General features: G+C 44.2%; 2 protein-coding genes across 2 annotated transcripts in view; one reads left to right on the top strand and one right to left on the bottom strand.

The window, feature by feature from the left end:
- The window catches only part of TRIM71 (tripartite motif containing 71), a 13,693-nt gene extending 11,766 nt beyond the window's left edge, over positions 1-1,927 (top strand). The window contains 1 exon segment of the mRNA XM_031058898.1: positions 1-1,927. This exon segment is cut by the window's left edge and continues 33 nt beyond it. Coding sequence (XP_030914758.1) covers positions 1-1,313 — 1,313 coding nt within the window. The 3' untranslated portion in view covers positions 1,314-1,927.
- Positions 1,928-10,485: 8,558 nt separating this feature from the next.
- CNOT10 (CCR4-NOT transcription complex subunit 10) overlaps positions 10,486-13,116 on the bottom strand; it is a 30,615-nt gene continuing 27,984 nt past the window's right edge. The window contains exons 18-19 of the mRNA XM_005423405.2: positions 12,601-12,676; positions 10,486-10,780 (exon numbers count right to left, since the gene is read on the bottom strand). Coding sequence (XP_005423462.1) covers positions 10,626-10,780; positions 12,601-12,676 — 231 coding nt within the window. The 3' untranslated portion in view covers positions 10,486-10,625. The remainder of the gene's footprint in view (positions 10,781-12,600; positions 12,677-13,116) is intronic.

Genomic DNA, 13,116 nt, shown 5'->3' with positions numbered 1-13,116 from the left:
TGGCTCGGGACCGCATGCTGGCTCAGGTGCAGGAGCTGAAGAACGTCAGAGGCCTTCTCCAGCCACAGGAAGACGACAGGATCATGTTCACCCCCCCTGACCAGGCATTGTATATGGCCATCAAATCCATGGGCTTTGTCAGCAGTGGGGCTTTTGCTCCCCTGACCAAAGCCACGGGGGAAGGTCTCAAGCGTGCTCTGCAGGGCAAGGTGGCCTCGTTCACTGTGATCGGCTACGACCACGACGGGGAGCCTCGCCTCTCGGGGGGTGACATGATCTCTGCCGTGGTCATGGGCCCGGATGGAAACCTTTTCGAGGCGGACGTCAGCGATCAGCAGAACGGGACCTACCTGGTCAGCTACCGTCCCCAGCTGGAGGGAGAGCACCTGGTGTCCGTGATTGTGTGCAACCAACACATCGAGAACAGCCCCTTCAAAGTGATGGTGAAGTCCGGGCGCAGCTACATCGGCATCGGGCTGCCGGGGCTGTCCTTCGGCAGCGAGGGAGACAGCGATGGCAAGCTCTGCCGCCCCTGGGGGGTCAGCGTCGACAAGGAAGGTTTCATCATCGTTGCCGACCGCAGCAACAACCGCATCCAGGTGTTCAAGCCGTGCGGGACCTTCCATCACAAGTTTGGCACGCTGGGCTCCCGGCCGGGCCAGTTCGATCGTCCCGCCGGCGTGGCCTGCGACGTTTCGCGCAGGATCGTCGTGGCCGACAAGGACAATCATCGCATCCAGATCTTCACGTTCGAGGGGCAGTTCATTCTGAAGTTCGGGGAGAAAGGAACGAAGAACGGGCAGTTCAATTACCCGTGGGATGTGGCCGTCAATGCAGAGGGCAAGATCCTGGTCTCTGACACGAGGAACCATCGCGTTCAGCTGTTCGGGCCCGACGGCGTGTTCCTGAACAAGTACGGCTTCGAAGGGGTACTCTGGAAGCACTTTGATTCCCCCAGAGGCGTGACGTTCAATCACGAGGGCCACTTGGTAGTGACGGACTTCAACAACCATCGCCTCTTGGTCATCCACCCGGACTGCCAGTCGGCGCGCTTCCTGGGCTCCGAGGGCACCGGCAACGGGCAGTTCCTGCGCCCGCAGGGAGTGGCGGTGGATCAGGAAGGGCGCATCATTGTGGCCGACTCCAGGAACCACCGGGTGCAGATATTCGAGTCCAATGGTAGCTTTTTATGCAAGTTTGGCACTCAGGGAAGCGGCTTTGGTCAGATGGACCGTCCTTCAGGTATAGCTGTCACCCCTGATGGCATGATTGTTGTGGTCGACTTCGGAAACAATCGAATTCTCGTCTTCTAATCTGTGTTTGAATTAGGAAGAAACTGTCTCAGGGAAATTCTTCTAAGAGAAAATGAAAAAATACAACGTTAATTCAAACCTACCTCATCTTTAATTTTTTTACAGATGAATGTACTTACCTTTTCTGCAGGGAGTGAGCCTGTAAAATTGAATTCTATCTACCTCATTGTCCTCCCTTCCTTCCCCGATTTCTTGCCCCCTCCCCATCCCCACATACTCATAGCTCAGAACGTTTTACCTCTTTCCCCCGATGGGGTTTCATGCACAAACGAGAATTGCTGTGCACATTAGGTGGTTTGTGTGGTGAGTTCTGTTAGACTAAGCCAAGAAAGGCGCTATGTAACTTTTTAAATGGAGAAAATGGTAGTAGGTGTTTGTAGAGAAATTTGTGTTCTTGACCATTCTGCAGTTCTGTGGGTGGGGACATGGGAGGGAGGGACATTTGTTGTTGTTGTTGGTTTTGGTTGTTTTTTTTTTCATTGCTGCTGCAGCAGAGAACTTTTTCCTGTTCTCCTTTTTATACCTCAGTGTGTTTGATTTACTGGTGAGCACAGCATCTTGTTCCCAGATGACTTTGAACTTTTTATGAAAGTGAGTGAGATTCACTCACCAGGAAGAGCAAGTTTGCATATTTTTTGGCATTTCTGTGTATTTTTTTACTGAAACACAGTAATTTAACAGCACAAAGTGAAGCTGATGAAAATGCACAAAAATTCTTTAAGTTTAAACCAAATTGTTCATTTTAGTGGCTTAGTGCGGTCATTGTAAAGTTTAGATAAAAAGCAAGGCTTCCTTTAGTGTATCCTGTCATTGAGAATTTCATATTTACCTCTTTTCACCTGAAAGCTAAATTAGTTTGAAAAAAGTTACTGTTTCTTTTTAGCGGTGCCCCTAATCTAGGTAACAGAAGAGGTTAGGAGAGGCATTGAAACAGGGAAAATCAAACCCTTTTGATTTACTTTCTTGTGAAATGGCTTAGTGTTTTTTGCCCCTTCCCATAGAGAAACCTTAAGGGAATAATGTTTTAATTTGTTAGAAGTGGTACCTTTTTCCAAAAGAAAGAAATAAGCACAGCTTTGGAGTTTCAGGGTGTGATTTGGAGAAGTCACCAGTTGTTTTGTTTTGTTTGGGGGTTTTTTGTTGAGAGAGGATTGCAATAACTCTATCACTGATAATTTTTTTTTTTTGTCTTCTGGCTTCCCCAGAGAGCTGGACTGAAAATTTTGGGAATAGCTACTGTAGCTTTTAGGATGGGTGGGGTGGGCCTGGAGCTCCCTGCTGCAGGATCTCTGGCTACAGATCCAAGTGAAGAGTTACCAGTACCAGCTAAAGGCAAACTGCATCAAGGTGAAACTTTGCTGCTTTTTTTCCCAGGGCAGTACCAAAGACTTCTGTGTAAAGTTAATGTATATGATCCTTAAAAGCTTGGAGGCAGGGGGAAGTTTGCCCTTGCGGGGATATAGAAACTGGTGTTCTGAGAAGCAGAAACTTTTGGGGAGAATAGAGATCTCTTTAGCAAAATGTGACTTTGAGTCCCTGGAAGGATTTGGTTTTATTCTTTCGTTTCCTGCATTCCAGTTTAGCTGTTCAAGCAGATATGGTCTCTACAGACCTGTAGCTTCACCCTCTGATGTTGGCAAACAAGAATTGTTTAAAGTGGGCAAGAGAGGGCTCTTCTTGCTCTCTGCAATTGAAAAACTCATGTATCAGTACTCTTGAGTTTGGAAATGCCATGGGATTTACCTTACTGTTTGCAAGAGAAGATCTTTGAAATGTAAATTTGGTCGTTGTCAAAAAGTCTGAAGAGCCTTAACCATCCTGCAAGGAAAGGATTCCTCTCTCTGCCAGCCACCATGCACAAGAGTGACCTGAGGTTGAAAGGCTCTTTACAAGTTTGTGAGAAATCACAAGGTGCACTTTCCTTCTTGCTGCTTTTCCCCTCCAAGGAGCGTTAACTTTCTGAGTTTTGTAGAAATACCAATGATGTGTGCAGACAGAGAGCTGCCACTATAGAGGAGGCTTAAACTAAAGGACCAGAAAGAGACAAGAAAGATTCATGAGATGGCAAAACTTCTTTCAAAAGAAGGGTGAAGAAAACCACCTAAATTAAATGGTATAAAACAACTGTGCTGCCTTTCAGCCAAAGCCTCAAGGAAGCAAACTCTTCAAAGCAGTGTGTTTCAGTTAGGCTTAATCTTAGGATGGCATGGTTTAAAAACAGTCTTGAAAGGATAATCTTTTATACAGATGTCTGTCAATAAATTTCTGTGGCCACACAAAACATGTATCAGAGAGAGCTAGTTTACCTTCAAGTTTTGCAAGTTCTGCCTGTGTGCACACCTCCCTTTTTGGGGGTGGCCTACAGCTGTGACAGATGTCCCTGAATTATTTGCAACTTGGGCTGTGAAAACTAACAGCCTGCAAGATCTAGATACCAAAGAACAGTGGTTTAAAAAGCTTTAATGTTTAGTCTGCAGTGTCCTTGCATTTATCCTATCATGTCTTAATGAAAATGCCCGGTCTCTAAATGCTTTGACCAGAGTGGCTGACAGTGTTGAAGTGTCCTAGAAACGCTCTTGTGCTTAAATGCTTGTGGGGTTTGCCCTTCTCTGTGGCTAGAACGGAGTTGTTTTTCCAGGCATTAAAAAAAAAGGTTAAGTGTGCAGTCAGGATTGTGTTGAACTGGAGGAACGTTTTGCCCCCCCAGCCTGCACCATGTGGAAGGTGACAGACCCTGAAGTTGCCCTTTGCTTTTTGAATGGAGCCATTGCACAACCCCCCAGCCCAGCTCAGTCAGGAAGAGGAATGGCTTAAACTCTAAGTTGCTGTCTATTTAACTCAGTGGGATTTGCTTGCAAACCGAACCTTGAGTGTTTGACCTCATGTTGTTGGGGAGCTTTTTCGTTTTAAAAACACTACTATTTAGCTACCCGAAAGAATTCCTTATCTTTGTGATAGATAGTGCTAAGCACACTTGGTCTCATTGAAAAGTGGTAGTGTAGCTTATAAAATGGAGTGTTTTATATGCAATGAAACAAAGTAGTGCTAATATACAATGCCAACATCAGATGCCCCGTAGAGGCTTATTAAAAGGTAATAAACGAGATTCCAACCTTGCTCTGATTTTCCATGCATGTTCTCAGGTCAATGCCCCAGTATCATAATGTACATGCATGCAGAGAGGAAAAGCAAGGCTTGGAAGCTGGGTTGCAAACCAAACAAGCATTCAGAGTAACCTTCTTAACTAGGGGAAATGGCCTGGAGAAGGGTAAAGTGAGTGTGTGCCTCTTGGTTGGGGAACAGCAAATGTGGGGGACAGAGCTGTCTACTCGAACTCCCAAAGGATTTTCTCTATGCCAGGTTAAACCAGTGGCTCTCTGTAAACCTTTTGCTTGACAAAATGTTATCAGCAATCAGTGTGGCCGGTTTGGGTGCTCAGCATATAAAGCAATCTTGTCCTTTCTCAGAATTATTTAAGCAGGAACTTTAGTAGCAAACTGAAGCAGATTCAGTATTTGATAATGCAGGTCCTTCACATAACTTGCTCCTTTTGATTTAGTATGTTTTAAATATAACTTATTTAAGGAGGGCCCATAAACCTGAAACTTTCAAACAAAGCAAGGAAAGGAAGATAACACCTGAAAACCAATGCATATTAGGGCCAGACATAACCAACCTGAGAGAAAGAACAAGTCACTTGGATGTGGCATTCCCTTGGAATTGAAGGAAAGTGGGCCCAGTGCATTACGTTAGTTAAACCAAAATTGATCTCTGAAGAGAGCAGGTTTATAGCCTCACCTTGCCATAACTTTGATCATAAGATTTCTTTGTTCAGTTCTAGTTTTAAAAAATATTGTGCCAAAGTTTTGTTTATTTTTTAAAGGAGTGTAAGCCAAATGGTGCCAAAAGGTAATAGGGTATTTAAAAGTAGAGATATTTAGACAAACAGTTTGGAACTGTATAAAAAAGGAACACTGGTACTTGAGTTACACAAATACTGTACCTTTGGTCTTTGAGTCCTTGGGAGTTTGAAACCCAGTTTGCTGTGGTACAAAATGCACAACTAGAGATGCCACTATCTTTTGCTTGAAGTTCTACCTTACTTTGCAGAAGTAAATCATCTACCTCAATTTAGCATCAGACAGGCTTGGGAAATAGTTGAGAATCTGCCTGGGGGAAGGATTCATCCTGCCTGTTGGAAAAGCATTTTAATTGAAACAGAGATACTAAGTGTGTGCTATGTGGTGACTGCTCGCTTTTGTTTGCTTTTGTTTTTGCTGCCTGCCTATGGAGATATTAAGCTGCCCTTGCTAGAGAATCTGTAAATAAAACCAAATGTTCAGGCAAACTGGGCTGAGACCTGAAATGCTTCTGAATTTGTTCTGGTTTCACTACAAGGTATGGAAGTGTAAACTTTTGTTCAGTATTATGACACTACTGGCTGATGTGACATCCTTCATGTTGATTTGCAGTGTTCTTATGTCCCTAAGACCTTTAGGTCTTCTCTCTACAAGAGAAAAACTTTTGTGCATACCTACCAATGTGTCCTCTTTGGGAGGACTGGTGTTATGATTGCTGTAAACACAATGTTATACCAAATGCTTGAAGGGAATAAGGTCCTGGTTTTTTATTTTATTGACTTGGTGATTGTATTTGTAGCTTGCTTGACTCAATGGGATTTTTTCCACCATGACAAAGCAATCAAGTTCCTATTCCTGGAGGGCAGCTTAGGTTCAGACATACTCAGGAGAGGCAGTTTAAAACCAGTGTCCTGGGGTTTTAGGCAAGTTAAATAGTGATGTGCAACATACCCCGTTTTACCTGTGGAGTTAAGTTGCAGAAGCATATTTTCAGACTATGTTGGAGGAAGAAGTCCTTTTTCCTCCCCAGCTCATATTAAGGGGTGGCAGAAGTGGGTACAGGAGACCCCTAATGACAATAGGCTGTGTTGGGTTTGGTAAATGTTATGGTGGGAAATGTACATTGATGTCTCTAAGTGATCTTACGGGTTAACAAGCCAGACTGGCATCTTTTTCCATCATTGTTCAACCAATAATGGTTCTAAAAATGCTTTGTGTACCTGCATGGTCTTAGACCTTCTATTAATGATTGTATCAACTTACAAACTCAGGTAGATAATTTTTTAAGCTCTTTTCATAGAGCCTTACTGACTGAATGTTAAGTGTCTGTGTACTGATGTAGTTAAGTAACTTCCTTTTGAACTACCAGACTAGTTAAAAAAAAAAGTCCTTTTATAGGTTTGTAGAGTACTTTTCAGACAATGTAGTAGTTTTTCCTTCAGAGGTAGAGATGCCTGTTTCTGAGGGGTTTTTTAGTGGTTTTTTTTGTTTTTTGGGTTTTTTTGGGGTTTTTTTTTGGTTTTGTTTTGGTTTTTTTTCTCTAAAATGACTAAGAGGTTTTTAACTAGTTTGTAAGGTTTGCTTTAGTCACCTGAGTTGGTGGGGGTTTCTGTGACTCTTGTTTGTACTGTGCATTACCTGTCATGCCCTGCTCGCTTCGTGCACAGGTCCTTGGAGGAGTTGAGGGTGTGAAACACATGCCTGCAGTTTAACTCAAATAAAAATTGCAAGCCTTGAACAAAATGAAGCTCAGCCTCATGAAGCCAATGTCAAACATGCTTTTTTTACCCCCTTCCTCCCTCCCTCCCTCCCTCCCCTCCCCCTTAATTGGCTGTAGACGTATGCCCCATCTTAGAAAATTTTCACTACTGATTTATAAGTAGCATTGTCTCAGTGCAGGTTTGCATTGGGATCCAGGCTGATCTTGTCATTCTTTGGATGTTGGGCATCTTGAGTTGATTTGGTTTCTTAGTTTCCTCTTCTGTTATTTCTTTTCTACTTTAGTAGCTAATCATGCTGCTCTCCTAATAATAATAAAATATCTCAGGAGGTCAGACAGTGCTCTGCTTTTAATGAGCTGCTCAGAGCTTTTCTATCTAATTAAAAATGAGTCAGACTGTGACAAAAATTGCCGTGCTCCAAAAAGGGCATCACATTTCTACTTGGACAAAAAGTGATACAATTTTTACTTGTCAGATGTTGAGTACTGCAGAGAAGAAATCATGACAGGTTATGTGCAAACTTTTACGTAGAATAAGTGAACAAAGTGTTAGAACCCTTGTATTAATGGAGGCTTCTGAATGTATCTTTGTGGTCCATAGGGAAGGCTGAAGGATGTAGCAAGGAGACGATGTATCAGCTACTGGCAGCCTTAAAACAAAGTCAGTGTCTCTCTGGACTTTAAAATGTTCCTATGCAGTTTATTTTATTTTTGTTTAATCAAATAAATGTGAGGTTTTTTTCACAGCACCTCTGTGTGTGTGTGTTTCTGTACCACCCAGGAAAAGCCTTCTCTTCTATCAGGATGCAGAAAAAACAAAGCCCCTCCTAGTTGTCTGTGTTATTAGAAAAAGTCCTCATTGTCATGACTGGAGAAAAAGAATCACTGCTTCAAACTCCATCCTTTTTTCCCAATATTTTGCCAGAAAGTTTCTGGTTTAACTTTTTTAGGTCCATTTCTAGGTTTCCTTTCCTTCACCTTGGCCACTGAAAGAATGCTGCTTCTGCATGGCAGTGTAAAGCAAAGCCACCAGAACATTTTATAAGTCTCTCTGGCATCTTACAGGGCAGGCTGTCAACAAAAGCTGGGTTGGTGGAAAGCTGCCATTTTTCCTCACTACCTTGGAAAAGGTTTGAAAAGAGAGGGCGAGCATAGGAAGATGCTCTTCAAGTGAGGTTGAGAATTAAAGCCACTGCCTGAATTCCCAGCATGGGTAGCAGTGGAGGTGGATTCCAGGCTCTGGAAGCACTGGCTGCTTTAGCTTTTCAAAGCCAAGATGCCTTCTGGGCATCAACTGTACAGCTGTAGGGCTCTCAGCACCATTCATCAAAATTCTTCACCAGGCCATTGCCTTTTTCCTGCTGGAGCAGCTGGCAATATGTCAGGAGTAGGGAGATCCCTGCAAGTGGGAGGGAGGGAGGGAGAAGGCCCTGGGGAGGTGGGGACAAAGGCTGCCCGGGTGAGTTTGTCCAGCTTCCTGTGTTACTCTGTATTCCCCTGGCTCCTCCGTGCCCTCCTGAAGGCAGCTGCAACCCAAAAGCTCTCTGGACACGAGGAGATGGCTCAGGACACTGCTGGATGAGTGCTGGCCAGTCCTTGCACCAGGGCCATGGGCAGAGCTAAAGGTAACAGCAGTGGCCACAGGCACGGAGCAGGAACAGTCCTGAGGCAGCAACAATGCTTGTGGTGTGTGCTGGGGGAAAAGGGAACGCCGCCCTTTCTCCTGCTCTGGCAATATGAGCCTCTGTGCTCCTGCAGGGGAGATCCTGGAGGTAAGGGGAGAGTGGGGGGAGAGGGACAGACACCCTTTCCTTCAGGTAGGAGCCCAAACCAACTGCTGAGCATTACTGGGTTTACTAACTTAGCCCACTGCCGAGCCTGGGCTGCTCATGCTCCCCGTTTTTCTACCGAAGGACAGCTCACCGTTTTACTTGACTTTCACTTCTTTCCTACAGGAGATTAAAAGGATTGAAGGGAGAATCCAGGCCCTTGGCTGCTGCCTCCCTCGACGTGTTATGATATTTATTTTTTCCTTTCTGTGCATAGCAAACGCTGAAAGCTGAGAGGCGTCATCCCCGCCCGTCCATCCCGCAGCTGGGGTGGGGGCTGAGCCGCCTCGGGGCAGCGGGGCCGGGGGCTGCGGCTCACGTGCTGCGATAAGAGGTGCCTTATCTGGGAAACAACCGCATCCTTCACCCAGCCCGGGCGCGGCCACAGCATCTTTTGCATGTGAATGCCCCGCATTCCTGGGGGGGGCGGGGAAGAATCTTCTCCATTCAGGGCCCGGGACCACACAGGGAGCATCTTGAACCTTTTTGTATTTAATCAGTCAATCTACTCTGAGGTAAAAGATCTATCAGCTCCCTTTCTTCTCTTTTTCAGAAAGGTGATCACTACCAACTTACTCCTGATACTTTTTTTATTCCTAGTGTTTCTAAGCTGTTTGTCCCTACCTGAGGACAAGGTTGCAGTGATAGAAAAGTTACTGGAAAAGGAGTTGGATTCTAGAGGATTGAAAAGCAGGGCAGGCAGTAATCTGACAGGAGACAGAGTAGCAGGTACCAAGCTGTCCCTCTGGAGACACACCTGTGCTCACTCCACAACGTGCACATTGTTGAATAGGCTTGCTGTGCTGTTTCTGTCAGCTGGTTTCTCCAAGATGATGGATACAAATCCTGCTGCCTTCCTTCCTCTCCTGGACACATCTGCATTCCCTCACACGGTACTGAGAGCAGAAGGGGCAGGCCCCCAATCCAAGGTGCTGCTGGGAGAAGTGACCTTTGCCTCCAGCCAGCACCAAAAGCGCAACGCCAGCAGCACAGGGAGATAAGGTGGTAGATCAGCTCTCCCTGGAGATTATCAGGATAGCTGAAATGGCACAAAACAGCCCTGGAGGGACTATGTGAGGAGTGCTGGGCTCCAATTATCCTATGCCTTTCCTTCTCTCCTGTGCTCACAGTAAGTAACCAGAAGGTCCTTGATTATGCTCCATCTTCCTTTGAGTAAAAGGCAATTTTTTTTTTTTTTTTTTGTTAAGAAGAGGGGTATTCCTCTACACTGGAAAGTAGATTTAAAAACTGCCACAATTTCCCCTCAAAAAAAAAAAAAAAAAAACCACAAAAAAACCCCCAAACCCCATCAAAAACACCTGCAAAAACCCCCACCAACCCAACCCCCTGCTCCCCACAAAAAAAAACCACGAAAAACCAGCCCAAACCCAACCTTTTTCTTATAGCCAGATCAATGCTTCCTCCACAGCTGCACCATTACACCATTCTGTTGGGCAAAGGAAAACCAGAGAGAGGGAAAAAAAGTCACAAAGGAAAAAAAAAAAGCCAACAGGAACAGGTTCCCTCTTTGTCGAGGAAGAGCATGGCTTATATATGTCAAAACAGCAGCCAACACAACAGCTCAACTGCTCCTTCCGCAGGACTTTACTTCAGGAAAATGCTTTTCTCCACTCACTGCTCTCCCCAAAAAGAGCTGAATTACACACTTGGATAATTTTTTTTGTTTGTAAATAAACTGCCACTCCCATTCAAAGCAGGTACTAACCTCCCATCATTCATTAAATAACCTTTACAAACAAGTCTTTTGGTTTACATCTTTTATTAAAAATTTACATAAACAAACACACTCCAGCAATTGGGGTATTCAGGTGTCCTAGGTTAAAAAAAATATACAAAATCCCAAGCCCCCCTGACCAGGGCAGCAGCAGGTTCAAGCACAACTTCACTTCCTTTGAACAGTGGTGAAAGCTGGCATCTGAATGGGCTGGATGGAGTGGACTGGCTGGAAAACAGGCTTTTTCCTCATGTCAGAGAGTGTTTTCACAGAAGGGAGCAGCTGGTTCCTCTTGATGATCTGCAGTGCCAGCTGTGTGTTACCTACAAGACAAGTTTCAATTAAAAACCCCAAAATACCATTTAAAGGCATATGAATTACTGTTCAGGGACAGAGCTGATGAGCCAGCCCTGGGCCCAGGCCAGGTACACCAGCAGTGCTTCCTCTCCAGTGAAATGCTGGCACAGATAGGAAAAGCAGTAGACAACAGGAAATTGAAAAAATATTAGTTTTGATTGAGTCCACCTATTCTTAGCTGAAGACATCAAGCTTTTACCTCAGAACTGGAAGATGCCAAAGCACCTTCTAATTTCCCAAAGGTCACCTCTTTTCTCTCCCAGCTGCACAGTGAGGCACTAGATTTCACACAAAATGCCCTCACACTGTGACACTGCAGACAGTAATGTGAATGCCAAGGGGATAAAAGATGTTTTCAAAAGAAGAAATCTGATTTTCAACTGTTTGTACGGTCCATCAAACAACTACCACTATATATGGAAAACTTACTCTTAAAAATTAAACTTGAAAAATTACAGGAGAAAAGGCACTGAGTTGTGAGGAGAGTATTTTTCTCTCATAATTTTCTTTCCCTGAAGTTTTTGTTTCGGAAGAGATGCACCATTTTGTTGTCATTTATAGAACAAAAAATGTCTTTAGTCTCTTTTAGTCATGTACTTAGAAGAGGGTGAGGGATGTAAATCCCACTTTCTACTCTCTTCTGCTCTGTAAATCTTTGTTGCAGAAATAAAGGTTTCCAAAACTCCAATTTGGAACCATCTTTGTAAGAAAAGCATTGTAGAAGTCTCAATTCCAAATGCAAATGCTCAAATCCTCTGCCTGCCAACAGTGCAACATCACTGAAGGGGAACAGGCACAGAGAACATTTCACAGCACTTGGATGTATAGTGTCCCCCAAGGAGCACAGGTCTGCAACCATGACAGCTTCAAGCAGCAGCTGCACCAGTCTGCTCTTACTGCAGAATTCAAGTGCAACCTTTCCAGTTTCCCATTATGTAGAGCTTTCCCCTCCTGCCAACAAAGGGAACCTTCAAAGGAAAGCATTGTGAAAGAGAAAATTATCAGTATTACAAGCTTTGCTGCCATACTTGCTACGCAGGCCTTGACATAGCTTTGGGAAACTTGGATTGTGGTTGGCTTTTAATGGAGAAAGCTTTTCAAACTCTCTTTATAGTAGAAACTTCTTCAAGGTTTTGCTGAGAATCTAGCCATGATATTTGATGAAAAATCCTTTTGTTAGGAATTTTTCTCCTGAGATGCTTCAGAGGAAAAGAAAACCAATAATTATCTGCTGCTGTGGAATGCAATAGGTGCATCTTTGATTGGTCCATGTTAGTTGTTTCTAATTAATGGCCAATCACAATCAGCTGGCTCAGACTCTCTGAGAGTCACGAGCTTTTGTTATCATTCCTTTTTTCCTTGCTAGCCTTCTGATGAAATCCTTTCTTCTATTCTTTTAGTATAGTTTTAATATAATATATATATCATAAAATAATAAATCAGCCTTCTGAAACATGGAGTCAAGATTCTCGTCTCTTCCCATGTCGGGGTTGCCTGCAAACTTCTGCAGAGCCTATCCAGGACTGCTGACTTCTGCACTAAAGATAGAAAACTTCAGCTCAGGAAATGAATGTTTAGGAAGTCTGGAGTGTGTAAGAACAGGATGGCAATAAACTATGGAAGTGAAGGTGCACATACATGGATCCACAGCAGGGTAAGATGGAGGCAGGGCCTAAAGGGTATTGTTCAAAATACAGGCACAGCTCTCTCTAGAGTAGGAATGATGAGTGCTGCCCTCCTCCCTTTCTATCCCAGACTTAGGTTGCCTGAACATCTCCCAACTTACCATTCTGCAATTCAAGATACACAGCCAGCAGGATGGCCTCTGGAGGGATCTCTTTGGGGTGGATCAGCGAAGCAGCCTTATTGAAAAAGAAGAGGGTGGAGAGAAAAAGTGCTTAAGAGAAAGATCCAGAACAAAGAAAGTGCCCCTTGACAAGATCAATTCATCAACTAAGACCAGATTTTTTCAAACTCATACCCTCCATCAGTTTTAAGCATGCAAAGAGAGACTGCAAGATTATCTCCGTAGCAAGATTGTTTCACACTAATTAGCAGGACCATCTGCTGTGTGCTTATGTTCATATGGATCTGTATTTCTTAGGCCAGTCTAGCATGGTTCCCTGCTGAGGTGACAGGTGAAGAAGGTAACCTCCACTGCTCCAAAGTTCAGAATACAAAGTTAACAAGGATTGTTCATTAGCTTTCCACATACAACCATTTTTCAGCTATGAACTCAATGAATTTATTGTAGATGCATGGGTGGCCTTGCACTCCTTTGGGCTTTTCACAGGCGTTTCAG

The sequence above is a fragment of the Geospiza fortis genome, unplaced genomic scaffold (assembly GCF_000277835.1).
Source record: "Geospiza fortis unplaced genomic scaffold, GeoFor_1.0 scaffold231, whole genome shotgun sequence".
Classification (NCBI taxonomy): domain Eukaryota; kingdom Metazoa; phylum Chordata; class Aves; order Passeriformes; family Thraupidae; genus Geospiza; species Geospiza fortis.
Note: the sequence above shows the minus strand (reverse complement) of the source record. Positions and strands in the feature narration are given on the sequence as shown.